At 48.3% G+C, this 26,381-nt stretch overlaps 1 protein-coding gene across 1 annotated transcript; it reads left to right on the top strand.

Moving 5' to 3' along the window:
- Positions 1-3,985: 3,985 nt before the first annotated feature.
- Positions 3,986-26,315, top strand: drosha (drosha ribonuclease III; the record flags this gene model as incomplete). Its single annotated transcript, XM_084475398.1, is given in 15 exon segments — positions 3,986-4,158; positions 4,694-5,627; positions 5,824-5,892; positions 6,183-6,519; positions 7,141-7,294; positions 7,954-8,114; positions 13,425-13,505; positions 15,592-15,678; positions 16,114-16,200; positions 18,235-18,306; positions 19,183-19,264; positions 19,741-19,815; positions 21,968-22,137; positions 26,188-26,218; positions 26,221-26,315. Coding segments are annotated over 14 exon segments (2,433 nt in total). The 5' UTR covers positions 3,986-4,158; positions 4,694-4,695.
- Between the last annotated feature and the right edge of the window lie 66 nt (positions 26,316-26,381).

Genomic DNA, 26,381 nt, shown 5'->3' with positions numbered 1-26,381 from the left:
ATAATTCATAATCAATTCATGAGAAAGGGAAAATCCAATCCAACCATGTAGCCTGATTCATTTATTGTAGTATTTCCTGATGAATGAAGAGATGTTCCGTCCACTTGTTGCGAGTCAAGTATGGTCTTGGACACTTCATCAATAATAACAGAACAGAGTAGGTCGATGAGCTGTCAAACCACAATAACTCATAAAGCAATATCGAAACACTGCTATCTCCTTCTCTGTTCCATACGCAATGACCTCAAAACCACCATTATATCTTAAAACCACAAGAAAACACGTTTTAACGTTTTTGAATTAGGCGTAGGTCAGCTCACATCACAATACAAATTATCCACCGCAGCAATAAAGATGCAGTTGTTGACTTTTTTCAAGCAAATCACGGAGGTAGCTGGTAAACATGAGGTGCATGGACAGAAAGAATGAAAATATTTTTCCTTTGATTTGTGTCTGTGTGCCTGTGCCTGTGTGCATGTCTCATTGCATTAACTTTCATGGTGAGTAAGCGTTGTGCTTGCATGGCCGTTAAGAAATTGGTCGAATTTCCCATGTGAAAACAGATTTAATGACAAATTAAAAAATGTGCCCTATGTTGTCTCATACGCAATGCGTTTGCCCGGTCATAATGTCCTGACATTTTGAAGAAATGGAACACATGAAAGTGAATTTTAAAAACTGTGAACTGTGGAAAAATATATAGCCTTTATATATATATATATATATAGACACACACAAACTTGACAAAATTGACATAGCCTAACTTTAAACTTTCCTCCCTGTTTTGGTGAGTACATTATACAGTAGGTTTATGTTTTACCTCATATGTTTGAGTGTTGCGGTCGGACGCCTCTCTGCCTGTCAACCAACTCCTCTAATCTCCCAAGGGACGGAGAAAGGCTTGATGACCGCATTGGTGCGTGGGCGCTTTACCTTCAGACACATTTGTTTGGTTATCGACGTAATGGCACCGACCCTCCAGTTCAGTTCAGTTTAACTTTATTGTCCCAAAAGGGAAACTTGTCTTGCAGTCAGGTACACATAAATAGCACAAGATACACAAGGACACACAACAAAAATATAGCCACAGGTTAATATAAGTTAAAAAAATCATACTCATACATAGTCATACTTATCTAGTCATCAGATCCAAATACATTTACAGGTATGTGTACAGGTAGAATTTAGCAAATTGAGCAAACGTATTGCGCTAGAAATAAAGGAGTGCTTTGTCCTATTGGACTTATAAAAAGGGACTCTAAGTCTCCAGCCTGAGGGAAGCGCGTCAAATTAACAATGAAGGGGATGATTTTTACAGTCCAATATAGACATTGCTTTCTGAATAACCTCCTACTCATAAACGTTCGGCAAGGATACTTGTGGACAGCCAATCAACTTCCCAGCCATCTTCACAGGGTCCCTTGTGTGGTCAGGCCCCTTGCTTAGAGTGGCCAAAGGTCCTGATGCTGCGGTTGTCAAGGCTGTAGGCTGTATTCAGTAATACTCAATCTCATAAAAAATACATGTACACAAAGGGAGTTATCCTCAGTGACTTTCAGGGTCACTCATTATAACCAATAAAGAGGATAATTATCCATATTGATTCATGCAGCTGTGAAATCTGATGCGCTTTTAAGGGTAAACAACAATCACCCACCAAGGCCATTATGGTTAACCTATCAACCCGAATAATCAATTCTTATTTACACTAAAACTTTTGAATGAAATCTTTGGTTCTGTTTGCCTCATTACAGAAACTTCCTAACTCTGAAATCCTATCCTATCTTAAGGTAGGAAGGCATTCAGGGGTTTTGGTATTACAGAAGGAGGTTTCCTAATGTAACTTAGGAAGAAATCCAATCTTATCTTAAGATAGGAATTTAGCCATTAAAGAACTATCCTAAGTTAGGAATTTCTTAAGTTAGGATCCCTAAGTGAGGTGGCCATACACCCTGTCCTAAATTCAAAATAACTGTCAATAACTGAACAAAATGGCAGCAGCACTGCTAGTAGGTCTGTATGACGATGAAGACGAGGAACAGCACAACAGAAGTGTAATGGCTGAAAGGCTACTGAGGCCGCATCATGGGTTTCCCACAGAACTAAGCAACACACGCCTGCCGCCTTAACTACGTCCCAAAAAATAAATAAGAATAATAATACAAATATTTTATTTTATATTTTTTAATTGTGAATATTATTCAAAAGTATAAAATGTTCTAAACTTCATTCATTCTCTGTGTATATATCAGGCTGCAGGGCAACAGCCTGCATGACAATAAGCATAAATGGTCCACCTGAAAAAGGGTGCACTCGTCACAGCGGTTTCACAGCCATGTATTTCAACCGCATGGAGGTCACCAATCTGGCACATAACTTACAAAGATCCTTTATCAACACTCTCTCTGTTAACGTTAAAAGTGGTGGTCTATCAATCTTGTGCACATTCTGAGTGCAGAAACAGACATAACCTGACGATTGCCGATCGAATAATCAGATTGACAGTACCGTTAGGAACTGTCAATCTGTATAAACACATACAAACATACTCTTATTCATGAGAGTCTTAAAAGGCACCCATACCAATGTTTCCACAGATATGATTGATATCTGACCGAGCTGCACCTGGGGCTTGTGAGCATCATTATAATACAGTTTTGTGACTCATCAAGTCGAGACATAAACTTAAACATCAGGTTCCTCAAGAGAGCCTGTAAAGTGCTTAGCCCTGAGTCACAAAAGAGCTTACTAGCACTGCTACTCCTGGGCTTTTTCAGTAGTATCCTCGGACAGTCATTGTATGCTACCTGAAGTTTGCGCAGGGTCTCCTTTTTGTAGCTGACCCATAATGGGGCTGCATACATAGGGGTGCAGTAAGAACGAAACAAGTTTACTTTCACATCATCAGAACAGTAGTGGAATTTCCTGACTAACATGTTTGCTTGGACATACAACATTCTTCTCTGCCTGTACATGTCAGCATCATCTTCCATCTTGTCAGTGATGATGTGCCCAAGATATTTCGTACAGTTAGATACACAGAGGGATTGCCCTGACAGGTAAAACATTGGAAAGTGCAGCTTCTGATCTTCCTTGGTCCTACATATCAATACAACACTCTTTTTTGCATTGTACTGTATGTCAAACTCAACCCCATACTCTGAGCATATATCCAACAGCTGCTGGAACCCAACAGTGCTGGGGGACATAATAGCCAAATCGTCTGCGTACATCAGATGGTTTAACAGAGTGTTCCCTATCAGACAACCTGTCTTACACTTCCCCCAGAAGAAAACAGAAAAAACAGAAAACAGCCAACAGGTTAGGAGGTAAGGATTTTTCCTATCTTTGAGTTCCAAAATTAAGTAAGGAGGAGCAGTTAGGATTTTTTCTGTAATGAGGCCGAGAGGATGCTATTCACAATGATTTGTTGCTATGGCGACGAACAGAAAACGGGCGTCGCACTTATGAGGCTCTTCCGCCCTCTGGTGGCCGTGCGACGAAACGTCCAACTGCCTCATTGTTGTGATTCTTTCTTTGATTCTTGGCACATATATAAACTGTTACTACGACAAAGATCCTGAATTAATATTATTTTGATTTTACAACCAACAGGATTCCCGAGTTGAGGTATAATATATCCAATATCGTTTATTCTTCCAAAGGGTACGTCTTGTGTTTCAAACATACACATTTACATATACATGTGTGTTTACTAATTTTAAAAAATCAATGCATTCATATTCATGAATTTCTTTACATTAAAAAAAATATATATATACATATATATATTTTTTTAATGTAAAGAATATGAATGCATATATATATATATATATATATATATTAATGAAAAGTATATTAAAGAAGGCTGTAGTGCGATGATACATATCCCAGAGCGGCAAAGATACCGAGCGGTGATTGGTCCGTCGGTGTCCCTCTCCTTTAGTGGTCCGACCGCAAACACGACGCGCGTCGCTCCAGGGTTCCTGCTCATCCATCCAGAAGCCGCTCCGGTGATTCCCACTGAGCCGACCCGTTCTCGTGCCGCCGTAGTACGGCTGTAGAGTCGAGTCTCCCTGCAGTAACGCGTCGACGCGCCTGACGCCGTGCTGATGCTTTAGTCCTCCTGAACTTTGTTGTTGTTTATTAAAGAAGAAGGTAAGGTGTTGGTATACATGCCGGCTAGTTAGCCTGCTAGCTCCGGATAGCCACCTGATACTGATGGCGAGAGCTGGCAATGACATCATTCACGTTTCATTATGACCTGATAGTGGTGCTTTCTTAAGGGAGTTTTTTCTTTAAGGGATTTTTTTTCTTGCCCTTGCGGGGACTTGGGTCAGGGGCTTGGTAAATGTTTGGCCTGTTAAGCCCTTCGAGACTGTAATGGTAATTAAGGGCTATACAAATAACATTGAATTGAATTGAACTTTCTGAATTATTCTGCTGACATACTGGGATCACATCTAAATCCATTAATACTATTTCAAAGTTTTTGGGATAAACAAACTGACGGTATCAGAATACCGTCAGTATTCTGATACCTTTGATGACATGTTTTTGTGTAAATCCTGCATAACGATGAAATGTATCCTCTTGAGATGTTTTATCCCATGTGGGCAGTGACCAGGTCACCTGACCCTGTAAGATGCCAAGAGGATCATAATAACCACTGACTGTTCCGTCCCATCCACAGCCATGTCTTACCACCAGGGTCGTGGCGGATCCCGTCCGGGATTACCCCCGGGGCAGCACGGGTCCCAACAGAACTACCGACCCAGCAACCTCCGATCCCTTCCTCCCCACACCCCCCCCTCGTCCTACCACTACAGCCCCCAGACCCATCCCAACGCCGGTTACCAAGGCAACAGTGGCGGTGGCTACATGCCGCCGCCGCCGCCGCCACCGCCGCCGCACTCCGACTTCATGTCGTACCCGCCGCCCGGTACCAACCAGTCTCCCGGCGCTCTGGGTCCGGGCTCCATGCGCCCGCCCTTCCCCAAGCCCCCAGTCCGGCAGGGTGGATTCCCCGAGCCGCCGCCCAACTTCCCGCCGCCGCCGCTGTCGTCTCTCGCCCACCCCTCGGCGGGCCCCGGGGCCCCGGCGTCGGCTCATAACCCCTACGCCTACATGATGCCCCCGGGCATGCCCCCGCCGGCGCCCCACCTCCCCATGCCCCCCTCCATGCCTGCGCAGCCCGGCAGCTACCAGCAGGCACCGTACGCGGTGGGTTACCACCAGCACCACCAGCAACCCCCTCCCTTCCCGCCGCCCACCTTCAGCCCTGGGTACTCCCCGGGCGGTGGGGGTGGGGGGCAGGGCCCGGGCCCCAGCTGGTTCAAACCAGACCCCGGCTTCAGACCCGGGGACCAGTACAAGTACGAGAAGCCGCCGGACTGCAGGGGGTCCCCACATCGCCACGACGACCACTCCAACCGGCAGAAGAGCTACGGCTACGGCGGCGCCGGGGACAGAGGCAAGATGGAGTTCTCCGGGGAGCGGAAGGAAAGGAGTCCGGACCGGCGGGGGAGGCCGGAGGCTGCGGGCCGGTACCGGTCTGACTACGACCGCGGGCGGACCCCGCCCAGACACCGGAGCAGGGAACGCAGCCGCTATTCTGACAGCAGCACGTAAGTACGCCACCTCACATGTGGAAGACACCCCGCAACGTTTCCATTTCATCATCATTCATCGTCTTTCAGTAGCATCAATGTTTTTATATTGTAATGCATTGTCATACGTTTTGGAGTGGATATCTTGATACATTTTGACCGTAAGGGGTTTGTTATGTGAACTGGACTCTGTGTCTTGTGTGTGTGTTCCCAGTGAAAGGCATCGACACAGAGACAGCCGCAGGTCCCCGTCTCCTGACAGACAGAGGAAACGCCAGCGAAGGTGACTGTACATTCTCATGTTTAATTCTTACTCCCTTTAAAGCTTTAGCAACTTCTAAGGGCCAAATGGCAAGACCAAAGGTTCTAGGTATCTTTGTTGTGTACGGGGAATGGGTTAACTAAGTGATTGTTAGTGCTTGGCACTTGGTTCTATAAACATCCTTACTGTACCGACAGAGATATATTGTTGTTTCTTTCTTCTGACAAGTGGACTTATTGTAAGTCGCTTTGGATAAAAGCGCTTGCCTCCTGACTCCATACTAAACCGTTTGTGCCTCTCCTCCTGCTCAGTCGCTCCAACAGCAGAGAGAAGAAGAGGAGCCGGTGGGACGGGGAGGGGGGCCGGCGGGACGGGGAGGGGGGCCGGCGGTCCGAGAGCTCCGGGCCCGGCCGGGAGAGGAGCAGCTTCTCCTCCGCCCGGAGCAGAGACAGCGAGGACTCTTACGCCGAGCGCGACCGTGAGAGGGAGAGGGACAAGGAGCGGGAGAGAGAAAGGGAGAGGGAGCGGGAGAGCACTCAGAGGGAGAAGGGGGAGGAGCTGAAGGATGAGGAGGAGCTGCTGAAACCGGCCTGGATCCGCTGCACCCACGCAGAGAACTACTACTCCAACGACCCCATGGACCAAGTGGTATTTACAACCGAAACGACAGCAACACGCACTTCAGACACCAGCTTCATACCGAGACTAGCTCCCTTTGGATGTGCTGTTAGACTTCAGTGGGGGCGTTTGGTTTCTATGATAACACAGTAAAGTCAAGGTTATATATGTCCGGTGGATTCAGGACCTTTGGGGGTTATGCTAGGTCTATATGCTAGCTAACTTGTTGCACAGATTGGTTAGCCTACAACGGCAAGGGCAGTATAATGTCTGGTGTTCTCTTTGAAGCACAAAACAAAGTATTTTCTACAACTACTCTTTTTATTATGTATTCAAATTTAAAGTTTGGTTTCTCATGAATTGGTTCAACCTAATTTGTAGTGTATTGCGAAACTAGGGCAAGGACCACTACTGCTTTGAACATTCAAAGACTTTAGCGTGCACCACAGTTACATCGACATCACACGCCCTTGGTGTTGAGTTTATTTTGGCGGTCCATGCTGTATTATTATTTAAGGTCAAAGGATTATTCAAATCTTTTTATTTTAGCGATAACATTTACATTTTGGTATCTTTGTTCATAATTACCACGTATTTATTTAACCAACAGAGGGGAACTTTAACTTAAATTTGACGGGTGTGTGTTTCCAGGGTGACTCCACAGTGGTCGGCACCAGCAAGCTGCGGGCTCTGTACGAGCGCTTCGAGGAGGAGCTGATCCAGAGGCAGGAGCGGGCCAAGGCGGCACGGCCCAAATGGGAACCGCCCCAGACCAAGCTGGACGAGGAGCCCGGGTGTCACGGAGGTAGGGGAACAAAGGCCTGCTTAAAGGTCCCGTGACACGCCACCAGGTGTGAGTGTGATTAGCCGTTACAAGCCGTTTTGGAAATCTGCCCCTTATGACATCACAAGTGGGTGTGTCCACCCAGATGTGTGCTGGATCGCTCAGTCTTACCAGCCTACCCAGTGGACTGTAGCAAACGTTGCTCATCTATCCGTCAAACTTCTAGGTGGACACGCCCACCTGTGATGTCATTAGGGGCAGATTTCCAAAATGGCTTGTAACGGCTAATCACACCACACCTGGTGACATGTCATGGGACCTTTAAGACACATGGCCTGACATGACATGGCCTTTGTAATTGTAACTCAAAATGTTCATTGAGCAACAATCAAACATCAAACAGACCTGCTTTTGGCAGCACACACACACACACACACACACACACACACACACACACACACACACACAGCTCTGATAATAACCAACGTTCCCAAAAGCTGTTGTTTTTGGGGTAATTGGTGAATTCATTACATTTTGTTGGTATAACACAATAAACATTCTTATACACGGTACTGCAAAAATATTTACATTAGACATCTCACCATCGTGTGTTCTGAACTCAACACTCAACGTGTATTTCACGTGCGTCCACCGTGTTTCTCTGTCCACTCTACGCGCAGACGAGAGCAGCAGCGATACGGAGTGCGAGTCGGACGGCGAGGGCAGCAGCTGCTCCAGCAGCTCAGACTCAGATGTGTTCGACGTCATCGCCGAGATCAAGAGGAAGAAGGCCCACCCCGACCGCCTGCACGAGGAGCTGTGGTACAACGACCCGGGACAGGTCAGTCGGGGGTGGGGGGGGGGGGAGGCTGTGGTACAACGACCTGAGACAGGTCAGTCAGGGGGGGGTCACTATATTTTGTTAAATTGTGTACTTACTTAATCACAAATTTCGATCCAGCTGTCGTCGATGTCTCAACTATTAAAGTTGTTCCGATACCGATACCAGTATCGGAAATTCCTCAGATACTGCATAAAATGCACTGTCGGGTATCGGCGAGCACGCAAGTCTATGTGCGGTGCTATGCTTCGCTGGTTAAACGTCGGAGGTGGAAATTGGGAATGGGAAACGCATCATCTCCGACTAGGCCTGTTGCGACAAGCAATAAATCAATTAATCGCACGATAAATTAAAATGAGACGATAATTTTGCTGTCTGCGATAAATAAGCTTTTTTTTTTTTTCTTGTGTCTCTCTATCAAAGAGACTGGATGACAAGAGTTTTGACTCCGGAGCATCGGTCTCGACAGACCCCTCTCGCTTCCTTGGCGTAATGAGAAGTTAACCCTCGAGTCGTGTCAGTCACTGGTCAGCCGCATGGTCTCTGTGTGGGGAGGCGGAGCCCTGGCGTTACAGAGTCAGAGCTTGTCTATACGCCTGTCTTCCTAGACATTCTCTGCCAGAGTGCAGCATGAGAGCCCCGTGAGGAGTAGAAAGCCAGAGAAAACGCTATTTGAGATTTGGAGGAATGAAAAACAAAGATAGAATTGGTTTCAAAGCCGAACGCGACAGCTGCCGTGTGGGAGCACTTCGGGTTCAAACTGAATGACCGTGGTGAACCACTTAACCTGTGCGAGCCGGTATATCACATTTGTTTTAAAACGGTACAAACTAAACGCGCCAATACAACAAACATGCATCTGCACCTAAAGCATAATCATCCAATGCAGTTTTCCCAGCTGCGAAAAAAAACAGATCATGGGACGTCTCCGTCTTCAGTCCACAATCACTGGGGCGTTTAGTCGACAAAGTACGGGACAGAGGACAGTTCAAATGGTGCGCACTCACTGACAGTTGTAGTTCGCTTCATGTAGTTTTATTTCAATTTTATTTATTGTTTTTGGTTGTTTTGTTTATTTATTTTGGATATTTAAAATGTCTGCCAGTTCCAGTGTTAAATATTCTTTAGAAATAACAGTTTATTGATCTTTGAAAGGTTGTACTTGCATTATTATGCCATTATCATTATATTAGTTGAAAATGGTCTCAAAACGGCAATATTATCGCTTATCGCAATAATTTCTGGGACAATTTATCGGCCAGCAAAATTTGTTATCGTGACAGGCCTATCTCCGACCTACGTGCGTTCGAGCTACCAAGTCGGAAAAACATGGATGCTCACACTTAAATACAAGAATACAAATGTATTATTATAATTATAGATTATAAATGTAAATGAAAAAAAAAAGTAGAATAAGAACAAGTTCTATTCGTAGTTACAATGCTAGACGCTGTATCCTCGGTATACTCGGTATCAGACGATACTCAAGTTCCGGTATCGGAATCGGTATTGGGAAGGAAAAAATAGTATCTGACCATGCCAGCCTGCCGAGCTAGTGCGTACGGTAACATTATAAAGTTACAACAACCTTCATCATCACGCTCCGTTACTTTTGTTTGATTGTTTTGACCCTGGATAACAGCACTGAACCTTAGCTACTGCTGTGTGGGTAGTCATTAATTCAGTCATATAAGTACCAGCCATTCTGTTATTTTGAGTTAAGTGAACTCTAGGTTAGCAATGTGGATCTAGTAAAGAATAAGAAAAGGAAAATGACTTGGTTCCCAGTCTTCCAACTGGGAACGGGGGAAGTTCGGGGGGGGCGGGGCTGGCGGAGTTACAGGCTGGCGGAGTTGTTGACGGGGGGGGGGGGGGGCGTGATTACTGGCTGGCGGAATTGTTGACGTTATACAGAATTGTTGCCATTATACCAATTCCCCACACAGTGACATGATCGATAATAGAAAACCGCTTTGCGGCTTGGATGACTTTTTTTTTTTCGTGTGCTCGTGCCGCCCCCCATGAGGCTGCCCACTTCGCCCGTGCCTAAAACCGCCACTGCGTGGGTGCAAAACACCAAGCAAATTTCGAAACCCATCTCTCTCCACTACTTGAATCGGCACCATGTCCATGGCGATATGATGCGCAACTGCCCTTGTTATTTCCTTCCACTTTCCGCTGCTTTTATCATGAGGCACGCCAGCAGTGAACGAAGCCTGGAGTGACGCCTGTTGTGTTGTCTTCCGACGTGCTCCGCTGGCGCAGCTGCCAGTTGAGCTACTGCTTTTGGCCCTTATTACATCCTTGTACTCACAGGCATGCGTGCTTTTTAAATGGTGAAACAAATTGCTGGTGTTGCCACCTTTGGCTAAAACAATACAACGGCATACCTTGCACAATATCGTAGTTTGCTCTTTGTCCGCTGATTTATATCCGAACCAGCTCTAAATCACAGAAGTAGCTCCTTTTTTAGGAACCAACTTTTCTGTCTCGGTCACTCCACTCCGTTCAGATGTCGCACTCATTTTATTGAATAAATTCTCTTTTATCTTAGTTTTATCCTCGTTTTAACAGTATACGCTCTTTATTGTTTACTTCGCGTTGCCGCCTTCACAGTGGCCTTGTGGGTAACATAACGTCCTGTGCGTAATCAGTGTAGGTTTGTAATGACAGTTCATTAGTGTTGTGGCCGTGGACGTTTTATAAAAAGTCTGTGTGCGCGTTATATTTCTTTCTCCGTATGCGCTCTAAACCAAAACGTGTGGGTTTTTATGACGTCATGACTGTATTGCAAACTACATATCGGGCAGAACGTGACACCGGTGGTGGTGACGTTACCGGTATACCGCCCACCCCTACCTGACAGACAGCAGATCCCATGCTACCCATAGCATCGTAAATTACTTATTATACCTTATAACATAATTAGAATTATATTACAGATTTATGTCGTCAATGACCCAAAATAATATACTCAATGGGTTAATATCCTGGAGTTGGATGTTGAGCATATTGAATATATATTACAATATTAAATGAATACTATATCAGATTAGCTCCACATTATGGAACCACTATTCACAGTCTTGATCACATGATTTGACTTCAACCAATTGGCAACCTGCTTGGAAAAAACACTGCTTTTAAATTCTTCCGGTGATGTCAGACTCCTTAGATAATTCTCGGATAAGTAACGGCTTCATCGTTCAAAAGTCAAAAGACAAATCCCTCCCGGTGTGAGAGTTGGATCTGCCCTCTCTGGCTTCCAACGAACGCTCCGGTGGATCATAAGTAAAAGCAATATTCAAATAATTGAATAAGAGACTCTTAGGTTGCACTGTAGCAGTTGTGTGGGCTGCACGGGGATCGTTGCCAGGAGCGTCCACGTGTGAGCGTGCACATGTGAGCGGGCACGTGTGAGCGTACACATGTGAGCGGGCACGTGTGAGTGTGCACGTGCACTGCAGTAACGTTAATTGCCACAGTGCTGGCACAGACAGGTCGAATCGTTAGACAATAGAGAGCGAGAACGCACTCGGATGACAAGAAAATTGACAGTACAGCAGTTGAGTGCGTGTGCGTGGTGTGTGTTGCTCTCAGGTTGTGTGTGTCTCTCCCGCGGTGTGCGTCGCTCTCCGGTTGTGTGAGTCTCCGGCGGTGTGTTTACCTTCCCACTGTTGTGTTTTAGGTCAACGTTTGAATGGGTAAAGTCAACCTTGATTTACGAGCGTAATTAGTTGTACACATCGTTTAAGCATGATAATTAGTGTTGATGTCATTCTCCCAAGGTGACACAATGCAAAACAACGTGTGTGTGTGTGTGTGTGTGTGTGTGTGTGTGTGTGTGTGTGTGTGTGTGTGTGTGTGTGTGTGTGTGTGTGTGTGTGTGTGTGTGTGTGTGTGTGTGTGTGTGTGTGTGTGTGTGTGAGAAAAGCCACAAAAACAAAACGGATTTCATCTCGTCGTAAGCTTCGGTGTGTCAGCCCAAAAGCAGATGTTTACGGCACCACCTCCCTCCCTCTGAGATTCCTTGTAATCTAGTGCAGTTCATTAAAAACAAACAGTTCTGATAGCTTCCCAAGGCTACACCCCCTATTCCTCACAATGCTCACTGTTGACCTCGCCTTTCCTCTGTCCCTACCTCCCACTGAGCCACACGGGCTTCAGACTGACTGGTGCCAACAAGATCACAAGCAGCAAAGACACAATGTGTTTTTGTTTCCGTTTCATACCGAGTTAATGATATAATGGATGATTTATGGAAAGAGAGAGACAACGAGTGAGTGAGTAATCGAGTGAGCTGTTCCCTTTTTAGTTTTATTAAATTCTTTCTTTTATCTCTCGAATAAGCGAGAGCATGAGTGAGCGAGACGGAAAATAAATATCCGCCTTCGGTCGTTCTGCCCGGCTCCCCAATGCTTACTTACCAGTCACCTCCGTCGCTCGGCTGTCCTCACAAAGTGTCAGCCCCGTCCCGGCTCGTCCCCGGCCCTCGCCCCACCCCGTCCCCCATCTGTCTGGAGGCCCTGACGGCCGGCCTGTCCTCCTAAAGACCGCTGGAGCGATGAGGCAGAGGAATCCTCTTATTAAGCCCGCAATGGTGACGCGCAGGGGGGGTAATGGGATGTGGCAGCTGGTGTCATGTGTGGTTAGAAGACTAAAGATAAAAATCCCCAATCGCCACGTTACTCAGAGTGTTTTACATAATGTCCTAACCCTCCATCTTCTGTGGTTACGGTACCAACACTGTGTTTGTTGGTGCAGCCTGCCTACATACTTCTTACTAGCTTCTTACCAGCTAAATATTAAATATGATTTTCATGTTCCGATAGTCTATCCGTGCTCCTCAGAGGAACCATACGTGTGTATATGTGCATTAATCTTCTTCTTAATTAAACGCAAAGCCTTTTTGATCTCTTGGTGTTGATCTCTTGGTCGTGTGTGTGTGTGTGTGTGTGTGTGTGTGTGTGTGTGTGTGTGTGTGTGTGTGTGTGTGTGTGTGTGTGTGTGTGTGTGTGTGTGTGTGTGTGTGTGTGTGTGTGTGTGTGTGTGTGTGTCTCTGAGTGTGTTAGCTCTCAGTGTGTATGTGCGTCGTGTGTGTGATTTCCAGCCCTGCGCAGTGTGGGATTACATTTTGTGTGTGCGTGTGTGTGTCTCTCTCTCTCTGTGTTGTGTGTGACTTCCAGCCCTGCGCGGTGTGTGATTACATTGCGTGTGTGTGTGACTCTCTCTCTCTCTCTGTGTTGTGTGTGACTTCCAGCCCTATGCGGTGTGTGATTACATTGTGTGTGTGTGTGTGTGTCCGTGCAGATGAACGATGGACCCCTGTGTAAGTGCAGCGCCAAGGCCAGACGCACCGGGATCCGGCACAGCATCTACCCCGGGGAGGAGGTATGATCATACCATGAATAAATCAATCCTACCGCTCTCTGCTCCTCCCGCCCGACCTTCATGAAGAGGCCCCGGGAGGGGGCGGGGCCAAGGACGCACGCCGCCGCTCGGCCGCGTATTATCCCTTACACGAGGCGCTCTTCCTTTTAGCCGTGCTCAATGCCGCCACCGGGCCCGCCGGGAGGTCAGCGGCCAATGGGAGAGCACTTAGAGGCGCAGTAGACGGCAGCGTATGTTATGTATTTTGTATTAATGCGTCCGCGGCCTCGTCCTCTGGAGACGGTCGCTAGCGGCGTCGTGGATGAATGAGGAATTAAAACGGTCGTGTTGTTGGGCAGGGCAGATGAAGGTGTAATCGATACAAAACAAAGTGTGTGTGTGTGTGTGTGTGTGTGTGTGTGTGTGTGTGTGTGTGTGTGTGTGTGTGTGTGTGTGTGTGTGTGTGTGTGTGTGTGTGTGTGTGTGTGTGTGTACTGCAGGATTTGGCCGGTTTGTGAAGACCCCATGTTATTGGTTGACCTCATCTCTGTCCAGATGTAAACCAGCCTTGATTTCTGTTAAACTCGCCCCTCGCGGTGTAGGCGCGTTCTGGGCAGACAGGGCAGTTGGCGAGCCATTGACGCCCATTCTATTCCAAACGTGTGATTGCCAGCTCCCATAGCTCTATCTTGGTTTATCTAATATCAGTAAGCCAATGCTAACTGCCCTGGCGCGGTCGTTTTATCACTGTGTAAACGCCAATGCTCACACACTTGTTGACTGAGGCCCGTGGTTAGAATTCTGAGCAAAGATGGTCTGCACTACAGGCAGTGAGTTCTTCTGAATGCAGATCACCATTTCAATAAGGTGTGATGAGTTAGTGTAGGAGGGGGTGTTTTTTAACTGATTGGAATGCAATTCCCGTTTGTAAGAATGTACATACTGTACAACGAGCCTGTAAACTACATACTGTAAAACAAGCCTGTAAACTGTAAATACTGTAGAACGAGCCTGTAAACTACATACTGTACAACAAGCCTGTAAACTGAATACTGTAGAACGAGCCTGTAAACTACATACTGTACAACAAGCCTGTAAACTGAATACTGTAGAACGAGCCTGTAAACTGTACATACTGTACAACAAGGCTATAAACTGTATACTGTAGAACGAGCCTGTAAACTGTATACTGTAAAACGAGCCTGTAAACTGTACATACTGTAGAACGAGGCTGTAAACTGTATACTGTAAAACAAGCCTGTCAACTGTACATACTGTAGAACGAGGCTGTAAACTGTACATACTGTACAACGAGCCTGTAAACTGTGCATACTGTAGAACAAGCCTGTAAACTATACTGTAGAACAAGCCTGTAAACTGTATACTGTAGAACGAGCCTGTAAACTGTACATAATGTACAACGAGCCTGTAAACTGTACATCAGGTTTACATTTCTCCCCGCTGAGCCAGCCCATGGCAACCTGTGGGTTAAAGACAAAAAAAAATCGACCGTTCGATCGTTTGACCCAAAATTGCTCATGACCAGGACGTTGAACGTTCAAGAGTTCTCACCTCTTGCTTCTCAGCGTGGCAGGGCTGCGTTAAACTTAGAAACCCTATTACGTCTGCCCTCGCGACTTATGGAAATGTTGCTCTGCACTCAGAATGCAGAACTATCAAACCGTCTGAAACGCTGGCGCTGTCCTCACACAGAATTCCCACTGCTCTCCCAGTCCCTTGAGTCTGTGAGCATGTGCGCAGTGGCGTGTGAAGACAGAATCCCAACTTGTGGATTTGTGTGTTTGTGTGCGCTGACAGAGAAAGCTACCTAAGCCAGGGCAGTTCACATGCTCCCACCTGGGTGGGACAAGGCAGAGATAGAGCTTCGGCAGCTGCTAAACACTCGCTTCGAATATAATGGACGTCAACGGATGGCAAACTGCCCAGTTTCGGAACGTGCCTGCATCAGAGAGGTGGCGAGTTCAACAAAAATCATGGCTGATTTACATCTCTGAATAGACAATGATATCAACCAATAACCTGCGGTCATATCACATCTTTTAAGTGCCTCCGTCTTGTATAAAATACATTTGTTTTTTTCCCTCAGCCTGCGAAGACATGTCGGGAAATGAACAACAACTCTGGGAAGCTGTACCACTACCGGATCACTGTGTCGCCGCCCACCAACTTCCTGGTACCGCCTCGTGCTCTTGTTTGACCTTTGACCACCATGAACCCACTGTGCACTGTTGACGACATCCCAAAATATATTCCTATTATACAATGATTTATCCCAAATAACGTTTATAATATCATATTTTAAGTTAAAAAAAGTAGGGAAAACTGTACTTTTAGAATCCAATGTTTAAATGCCATCAATTTATGTACACTAAAATTTCTTAAATTGTTTCAGTTTTACAATTTTTTTTTTAAATCAATATAATTCCCTTGGTTAGTTGGATACCGATATAATTTAGAAATTATATATTAAACATAAACAATAATTAATATGATGATTTCAGTGTATCAATTGATTGTCGTGTATGACACGCGTTGAAGTAGCGGTTTGTGTTACCGTGGGTGTTTTGTGTGCGTCTCCGCCTCTCCCTGATCCATCTCTCCCGTCCAGACGGACCGGCCCACTGTGATCGAGTACGACGACCACGAGTACCTGTTCGAGGGATTCTCTCTCTTCTCCCACACTCCTCTGACCAGTGTAAGCCCCCCTCTCTCTCCACCCCTTCCCTTCTCCCTCCTCCCCACCCCCGTCCTATCTGTCCACCCCCCCCCGTCCGCTCCGTCCCCAAAACCGACCCGACCTCCCCAAAAACAAACCTCCCCCCCTCCCCCAGTCACACACACGCTCAGCCGGTGTCAGTTTGGTTATTTGCCCGTGGATTACATTCTTCACGTCGGACACATCAACACCATTAATCATTCAGAAAGGGTCTTTGTCCAGATCCTTGTACTTGACCATCCCCGCCCCGTCCCCCCTCCCCCCATCCCCCCCTCCCTCGCCCCCCCTCTCCTGCCCCCCCCCTCACACCCAATTACCACCACAGCCCCGACCAGCCCAACCCCGGCCAATAAACAACGGACGTTTTTCTTCCAACTGACTTCTGTAGCCGGGCAGAGTTCTTTGTTGCCAAGACAAAGTTCTCTCTCTCTCTCTCTCTCTTGCTCTCTGTCTCTCTGTCTCTCTGTCTCTCTCACTCTCTGTCTCTCTCTCTCGCGCTCTGTCTCTCTCTCTCGCTCTGTCTCTCTCGCTCTCGCTCTGTCTCTCTCGCTCTCTGTCTCTCTCTCTCTCTCTCTCGCTCTCTGTCTCTCCCTCTCTGTGGGCGACCTTGTACCAAGGTCTTCCTGTCTGCCTGTCTTTTAAAGGCGCATCAGTGAGTGTCAAGACATTAAAGAGTGCTACAGTTAAACATTACCCCACCCCCCCGCCTTCTCCCTCCCTCTCTAGATCTCGTGTGTGTGTGTGTGTGTGTGTGTGTGTGTGTGTGTGTGTGTGTGTGTGTGTGTGTGTGTGTGTGTGTGTGTGTGTGTGTGTGTGTGTGTGTGTGTGTGTGTGTGTGTGTGTGTGTGTGTGTGTTGGCAGCATAGTTGGTGTGTTAGCTTTGGAGTGTGGGTGTTGGCATTAGAGTGTGGGTGAGATTGTCTGTGTGTGATAGTCTTTGAGTGTGTCATGGTCCAAGTTTGTGTGTGTGGAGCATCTCGATGTGTAGTATTGTATGAGAGAGTGAGTGTGTTGGCATCAGGGGTTTCCCGTGTGTCTGTGTTGGCGCCCAAGTGCGTGTTTGTGTCTGAGTGTGTTGGTGTGTGTGAGTGTAAGTGTCCCGTGTGTGTTCAAGTGTCTGTGTGTGTGTCTGAGCGTGTGTGCGCACCAACCTGTGTGGCCGCACGCCCGTGCCGCCGCTGCAATTGACTCGGGGTCGGAATAATGAATAATTCAGCCAACGCATGTGGTCAATAGCCTGTCCCGGCTTGAGAGGAACTCTGAGGATTAGGCCCAGATTTAAACCGGCTAATTTAAAAACAGCCCTTAGTTAGCGAGTGGGATAAACGCGGGGCTCTGTGGCGGGGATTAGCGTCCCTCAGAGCGCGGCGCTATTAGCCCGCGCGCTAGTTAGCCGCGGGGATGGCCGGGCGCGACGAGACGCGCGGCTCCCAGGTTAAGCTCCTAAAACGGACCCTTGTTCCCCGACAACAAAGAGCATGTAACTAGGGGGGGCTTAAACACTGAGGAGACGGCTTATCTGGTCAGAGGAGATTCAACTCGCCTAATGTGCAGAAGAGGGTGTGTTGGTGGGCGGGTGGGTGAGTGGGTGGGTGGGTGTGAGAGACTGTGGGTGGGTGGGTGTGTGTGTGAGACAGTGTGTGTGTGAGACAGTGTGTGTGTGTGAGACAGTGTGCGTGTGTGACAGTGGGTGTGTGTGCAGTACTACTTTGACATTGCCAATATTCACTGTTGCTCATACTGTCTGTTCTCACTGTATGAGTAACTGTACATATAACCCCCCCTGTGTGTGTGTGTGGGTGTGCATGTCCGTGTGTGTGTGTGTGTGAATCCACAAGCCGTGCCAAAGCCCTACATCGGCTCAACTCTTTGCTTGGGTTCCGAGACAAAAAAGAAGAGGATTTCTCTTTTCTTCTGTTCTTTTTTTACCTCCTTAATGAGTTTCCTTGAAAAGCTGTAACCTCTACCTATGGCCACGGTAATGAAACCCTTCTCTCCTCTTCTTCTCTCCAGATCCCATTGTGTCGTGTGATCCGCTTCAACATAGATTACACCATTCACTTCATAGAGGAGATGACGCCAGAGGTCGGTAACCCCCCCACCCCCCCCCGCCTTATCCTTTCACCCTCTTTTCTTCCATCTCTCTCTCTCCCTGACCGTCTCTCTCTCTCTCTCTCTGTCTCTGTCTCTGTCTCTCTCTCTCTCTGTCTCTCTCTGTCTCTCTGTCTCTCTCTCTCCTTTTGTCTCTCTTCCTTTTTGTGTTCTTTATCTTAAGCGGGGCTACACCGGCTCTCGGCTGAACCGCACAGAAACCAGACGCCGGCGTTCCGAGGTGGATGAAGGTGTTATTCCCGGGTTGTGGGGGGGGGGGGGGTGCTATCTAACAAACCCCTCCTGAAACTGAGAGGGGGGGTTAAGCTGATTGAAGTCTTTATGTGGGACTCGCTGCAGGTGGATTTCGCGCGTCGTGGTCGCCTAGTAATCGACGCTTCTCCTCGATTTCCCGTCCTCCGCCCGTTGCCGTGGCGGCGGCGGCGAGTGTCACCCTCCTGCTCGGATAACCTTTGACACCCCCCCCCCCCCCCCCCCCCTCCCCCTCTGGAAGGGACGGGAGCGTGGGATTAAGTCGGAATGTGGGGGATTAATAATTTGCGATAGGAATTGTCACATGCTATGATTATAATAATAAGACGTCTTCATATCCACGGCTAAAACATATTTTTTCATATTAGTTATTCATTTCAATGTGAGAGATGGAGCAGCTTGTGGCGGTGCGTACCTCATCCCACCTCGCCATCTGGAGCGCAGGAAGAAAAAGCCGTCTGATATACTTTATACGGTTCAGTTTTTTATTCAGTGTTCCATGCTAATACCGTTGAGTGTAATGTCTGTGTGTGTGCGTGTGTGTGTTGACTGCTTCCTTTACCTGTTGCCTGAACCCGGGTTCGTCCCGTATTCCAGAACTACTGCGTCCAGGGCCTGGAGCTTTTCGCCTCCTTCCTCTTCCAGGACGTCCTGGAGCTGTACGACTGGAACCTGACAGGTACTGCCCTCTGATGACGGGAGCGTGAACTGCCCCGTGTACTGGGCTGGCATGTGGCTCAGGAGGTACAGCGGGTTGGCTGGGAACCGGAAAGGTTGCTAGTTCGATTCCCGGCTCCTCGAGTGTCGAGGTGGCCCTGAGCGAGAAGTCTAACCTTAACTGCTCCTGACTCTGAATTACAATGAAGCGATTTTGTTTGATCAATTTTGCTGTTCGACGCCATGTTTCACCTTCTCAATGTTTCACCTTCTCAATGTTTCACCTTTTGAATGGAGCGCTTTGCATATATTGACGAATTGGAGACAATTGTGAACATATTGAAAAGCGATCCAATATGTCAAGTGATGACATTTTTCTGATACACAAAATCATCTGGCAAATTGGTGTCATTAGCGATGGGAAGATTGTAGCAATACCGTGGCTTTAGCATAGCATAATGTCAGCACTGACGCTCTCGTTCGCCCTCTCCTCCCCAGGCCCCGACTGGGACAACCTGGATCCGGGCTGTCAGAAGTTCCACTTCATGCCCCGCTTCGTGCGCTTTCTACCGGGTAAGCACGCCGTGTCTCCCCCCCCCCCCCTCCCCTACAATGCTTTATTAACACCCTGCCAATTGCTTAATTCACCATGATATGATGCTAGCTGCCTGGAACCGCATATTGGCACATGACAACAGGGGGAGCAAGAATTAGATTTTTAACCTTTTTTTAAACATATATTATTTTAATCTGATCCCAGACGTGTACGTGTGTTAATTGGTTGCTGGTTCTATACGAGGTCCGGAGGGAGAATGTGCCAATAATGTAATTATCGGCCCGCTGTGTTGAATAAGAGGGATGGCTATGGACACCGGCGAGGTGAAGGAGTATCTCTTGAAGGTGTTAAGTAAACACTTTCATTCAGATCACCTCAAGGACAGCGCCGCTATCTCTCTGCACACAGGGCTGGTTAATCGCTGCTTCTGATTGGACTCAAATTAGTGTCAGGCTCCTCACAGTGAGCTCTGTAAAGTGTGCGGCTCCGTCTAGCGTGAAAGTGCTTGGTTATTTTCACTATCTGCCTCCTGCGGTCACTGGCAGCCCCGCTGGCTTACCCTCGCCTGCGGAGAGAGGTAAAATTTAAAGACTAAACAAACGCTTTGTTGATGCCTCTTCATCTATGAGCACCGCAGTTTCCCCCCCTTAATTCAGTGTATATCATTCATGGTGTGCTGCCAGATTCATATCAAATCACAGCAACGCACACATGCACAGGAACCACAGGATCACACTGCATCGAGAGATCGATGGACATTTGGAAGAAATACAAACTATTTCTGAGAATGGACACAAAGCTGGGATTCAGGGGTGGGATTCTGGTCTTGTGGTAATGGGATTGTCATATACTCACCAGGATTTGTATGAGGATTTATGGAGCATCTCCTCGCATGGCTAACTCCCTGATGTTGTTACTGTGATTCGCTATGACTCGGTTGTCGGTTGCAGTTTGTGTGCCGTCCACACAGTGGAGCTGTTGGGCTGTCGGAGAGCCGGTGGCTTTAGTGGGTATGACGCCTGAGCCAGCTCCTTCTGCTTTCCCACCAAGGGAGAATTGAAATAAATATATACAACAAAAGCAAGTTCTTTCTTAGCTCTTCCAATTAAGTGTTGGCCCACAGCAGACAAGAAAAGCAACATTCCTAAAAAAAAGGTAACACGAAACGGTGAAACCTAGATTCAGATTTAAAGGAAGGGGGAGAGGACGGGGTCCTGTGTAGAATCGCGAGGGCTGGAGGGAGAGAACAGGGATTCTGTGTTAAAGAGAGTGAGAGATGGTGAGGGATAGAGAGCGGGCAAGAGCAGGGTTTCTGTGATGGAGAGGGGGGAAGAGAGAGAGAGAGAGAGAGAGAGAGAGTGAGTGTGTGTGGGTACACATTTGATATTCTCTTAATGCATTTCCAGTGGTAAGCGCCAAGCTTTTTTCTGCCTGCCTGTTTGTGCGAATGTCAGCCTGTGTGAACACTTGTAAATGGAGGTCAATCAATTTTGCATGAGTGTCTATTAACCTGAGTCCATTTTGACCTTGTTGATTCCCCCCACTGTGTGTGTGTGTGTGTGTGTGTGTGTGTGTGTGTGTGTGTGTGTGTGTGTGTGTGTGTGTGTGTGTGTGTGTGTGTGTGTGTGTGTGTGTGTGTGTGTGTGTGTGTGTGTGTGTGTGTCCCCACACACGCGCGCAACATAGTTGGTGTGTTAGCTTTGGAGTGGGGGTTTGTGTGAGTGTTGGCATTAGAGTTTGCGTTAGATTGTCTGTGAGTGTGTGTGTGTGTGTGCAGTACATCCTTGCACTGCTATGAGCCCGTAGTGTTGTGTGTGTTACCTGTAATCACTAATGCCAGTAAGGGAGGGCGGCTGGATATTGCAGTGAAGACGGTGGATATTGCGGCGGATGTTTTAAGCCGTGAATAGAACAATAAAGAATGTTTAGTGTGTCATTCAATTGTGTGGCGTCTATCTCCCATCATGTGTTTTATAAGCCACACATTTGTCCCGGCGCGACAGAACAAAAGACAACGTTGTGCAGTTGTCAAAAGAAAGTTCCTCGCCTCTCGCGACGCCCTTGTCTCGTTCTGTTCCTGACAGTTCCTCCACTCCCCGTTTTCATTTCATGATTTCCCACGTCGCTCATGTGTCATCACCCCCCCCCCCCCTCCCCCCCCCCCGTCAGACGGTGGGAAGGAGGTGCTGTCCATGCACCAGGTGCTCCTGTACCTCCTGCGCAGCAGCAAGCCGCTGGTGCCCGAGGAGGAGATCGCCGACATGCTGCAGTGGGAGGAGACGGCCTGGCAGAAGTACGCCGAGGAGTGCAAGGGCATGATCGTCACCAACCCCGGCATGGTGAGCCTCCTCCTCCTCTTACACTCCTCCTCCCTCCCTCCCTGCATCTTGTCTCTCCTCCCCTATCCCTCCATCATGTCCCCCCTACTCCTCCTCCCCTCCATCTCCTTCCTCCTCCTCCCTCCCTTCATCCCCTTCATCCTAATCCTCTTCATCTTGTGCCTCCTCTCTCTGTCCTACTCCTCCCTCCCCTCGTACCCTTGCTGCCCCCACCTCCTCCTCCCCTCCTGTCATTTTCCTCCTCTCGCTACACCCATCCTCACCTTCTCCTCCCCCCTCCTCCTCATCTCTCCCCTCTCCCCCGCATCGTCCTTTACGACGGTGACTTGACCTTGTATACCGCCATCCTCAATGGCACGCACGCACACACTCACACACAACCCTACCGTTAATGCTACCATGCTGGCAGCCGCGGCTCTCTTAAGCCCCCCGTTGACACATGTGACCCCCCCCCTCCCCCCCCCCCCCCCCCCCATTATATTCCAAGGGTGTCTGTTAGCACACTGCGGCTCAGAGCGGGGCGATGTCCCTGTGAAGATGCTCAACCTTTCCTGCCCTTCCGCTCCATAGTGTCTCTTTATTTATTTATTTGTTTATTTATGATCTCCCCTCTCGGTTCAGGGATGTCTCCCGTCGGGGGGGGGTCGGGGCGTGGGTGGGGGTCAGGATGGGGCGCGGGGGCCATGCGCGCTAAAAGGTTGAGCGCGGATCTGTAAAAACATGTTTGAAGTGGTCGCGGGACCCCCCTTGACGTGGGGGGGAAATTGAGTCAACCTGAAGATGTATATCTATATATATCTATATATATATCTATATATATAGATATATATATGGTGGTTTATACAGTACATCCCAGATGAGGGGGGTGGATGAGACCCAGATTGCCCTGCCACTCAGACGCAGGCCGTTAAAGGGGTCGGGAGTCTGGGCGTGGATATATATTTAGAAATAAACAAGTCAAAGCGATTGTCGACCTCTCCGTCATCCGGGGCCACGGCGTGGAGCAGGCCGGCGACGGCGAGAGAGGAGGTAGTTATTAATACATCTGGATGGGCTCACCCCCGGTCGGAGACGCCCAGCAGTGCAAGCAGATGTTGTCCGCTGTGGCGTGTTGCGTTTTGACATTTCGGAGAGAAAGGATTGTATGAAAATGCATGTAGAGAATATGTTTGCCGTGCGTTTTTTTTGCATACAAAGTCATACTGAATAATAATTTTTTTTAATGACACCGGGCAGCAAACTCCACCTCTAGTTCACCTTGAACGACCTAACCTCGGTCCAAACCTTTCCAATTTACATTTAGGGCATTTAGCAGACGCCTTCTTCCAGAGCTACTTACATTAGGCCCATTTGTCAGAAGAAAGAGAAACAATATGTGCAGTAAGGATGTTCATAGAACCAACCCCTAACCCCTTCCCCGTATACAACAGAGATAGCTAGGGTAAGGTGCTGTTTTTAAGTTCAAGGACGTACAACATACAATAAGTGCGTAAGAGGCGGGTGGGGGGTTGAGGGGGTGGGCTATGCAGAGTCTAGGTGAACAATTCAGCCCGAGATGTACAGTGTGTATATATGAGGACGGATGAGTGGCTCCACTCCTGAAATGACCTGACACGTGTTACGATTGCGACGACTCTGGTGTCGATGCTCAGGAACATCCTCCCCTCGTCTCCCGTGTTTCTGAAGGCGTTGATTCACTTGACCTTCACCATTCCACACATGCCACCGCCATCCGTTGTCTCCCTGTGTGCCGTTTCCTCCACCCGAGAGCTGCTGCTACTCCTCCTTTTAAAAAGCTTGAAGGCTGCGGCTGCCAATCAGAGCCGTCAGCCCCCGGGTAACGATCAGCCCAGATGGCGCGCCACGCAGACCGGGGCCGCGTGTCATCTTCTTTCAATCAACCTTGGCAAATCAAAGGCGCTGGTTGGTGGGCGAACCGGGCGAGCGCTAACGCTAACGGCGCTCATCAAGCTACTGCGCGTGCCGCCGCCGCCGCCGCCGCGTTTACAATGTATTTACAGTTACCCCCTGCCCACCGTCAATAGAGGTTTCATCAAGGCTTCTTTCAGGCCAATCAAACGTGATTATGTCGTCGTGATGCCGGAATCAACGTCGGTTTGTTTTAGCCGCGCCAGCTGCAGGAGCCGTCGTTATTTAGGGGTTATTTTGTGTTTTATTTATTTTTTAAATTGCGGCATGGGAAGAGTGCGTGGCGACCGAGGGGACGCGCCGGAGAGGCCAATGTCAAGGTGAACGTTGGCCCCCGGCCATCTGCCGTTAAGAGCGCTCTCCTCCTTATGCCCCCTATCCCCCCACCTCACCCCCCCCATCCCCCCACCCCTCCAACCTCACCCCTTCACCCTCACCCCCCCACCCCCTCCCTCTGATCTGAACAAAATAGCCTGACAGACGATCTGCGATACGTCAGTCAACCTAGGCAAGTTGCATGTCAATCTCCAATTCCGCCCCCCCCCCCCCGCCCCCCTCGCCTTCGCTAAGGCCCGGCGTGGGAGACTTGCGGCCTTACTTCATCTTTAAGTCCTCTTCATCGGTTGAGGACGTGGGTCTGACAGCCCCCGCGGCGCCGGATTAGCCGCTACTGTGACGGCGTGGGAGCGGAGACCGGCGGCGGCCGTCTGCGTCGTGTGGGATGCGTGTCGTCGTGTGGATGCGTGTCGTCGTGTGGATGCGTGTCGTCGTGTGATGCTGTCGTCGTGGCGCGGCCCTTCCCATCGACCGCAAGTGACACTTTAAACAAAATGGCCGCTTCTTCGCTCGCTGGATCAGTAACTGACATTTTTGCCGTAGTACAGTTTAATGTGGCCACATGAACGACTAGTGATTTTTTTTTTAATGCCAAAATAAAAGTGGTTGTTCTTGTGCGCCAGCTGCCGTAGTATTTTCGGGTTTATTCTGTAATTATTTAAATTTCACCAGTGGGCAGAGTCAGAGACAAGCGTGTGAGGCTAACGTCAAGGTGAACGATACACTTTAACAAAATGGCCGCTTCTTCGCTCGCTGTGTCAGTAGACATAACTGAATTTTTGCCGGAGTGCTTTTTTTTTTTATGTGCCCACACGAACGACTGGTATTTTTTGAGTTCATGTAGTCCCCTTTTAATATTGATATTTCTTGCAATAGCGTGCACTGCCGAATTCCCCCTCCGGGATCCATAAACCTACCAGTCTAATCTTATCTAGTCGCCAATAGTAGGGTGTGCTGGGATGCAATCCATTAGTTCCTATTGTGAATCCTTGTGATTACTTAAAAGATTTCTAAGGGTGAGATGGATCACATATCAATACTGATAACCTTGGTGCGGAGGACAGGTTCAGGGGATTTGTTGACTCTCCCTGTTCCAGAAACTCGGGTTTATCCAAGGTAGGGAGACCGAAACGTTGTGAAAAGGGAAAACTTTTCCGTTGCATAAATGTAGGGACAAACCAGGTGGTTTAAAAGTAGGCCACGCACACATTTACATCAAGTTAAAGCAAAGTGCTCTCTGCGTCCCACTATTTCCCCCCCCACAACAAACGCTTCCCAGGGGCCAGGATAGTGCAGTGACTCTGTGGTCTGACTCTGACCAGAGAGGTGCCAGGTTCCATCCCGACGTCTGCAGATTAACCTTGAGCAAGTACCTCACCCCTACCTGTACCTTCAAAAGGAGCCGTCACACGTTCTCTTATACAAGAGACTACTGACGCATACAGTCCGGACCATTTACCTCGTTCCTTTGAATCAGACCGATGAGCCCCACAATGGTCCATTTCTTGTGATTATCAGCCGAAGCGCTGCTGAATCCACTCTGCCCAGGTCAAAGGCATACATGCTGTACGTCACATTAGCTCAAAGCTTCTGCTTCATATTGACATGATGGTATTAATTAGCCTGAGTACGGGCTGTGGTTGACCTCTGCCGTGTGTGTGTGTGTGTGTGTGTGTGTGTGTGTGTGTGTGTGTGTGTGTGTGTGTGTGTGTGTGTGTGTGTGTGTGTGTGTGTGTGTGTGTGTGTGTGTGTGTGGTGTGTGTGTGTGTGTGTGTGTCCCCTCAGAAGCCCAGCTCAGTGCGCATTGACCAGCTGGACCGGAGCAGTTCAACCCGGACGTCATCACCTTCCCCATCATCGTCCACTTTGGCATCCGCCCGGCCCAGCTCAGCTACGCTGGAGACCCCCAGTAAGAGCACAGACGCACGGCCACACACACACACACACACACACACACACACACACACACACACACACAC

Source organism: Micromesistius poutassou (genome assembly GCF_964030765.1).
Source record: "Micromesistius poutassou genome assembly, chromosome: 11".
NCBI lineage: Eukaryota > Metazoa > Chordata > Actinopteri > Gadiformes > Gadidae > Micromesistius > Micromesistius poutassou.
Note: the sequence above shows the minus strand (reverse complement) of the source record. Positions and strands in the feature narration are given on the sequence as shown.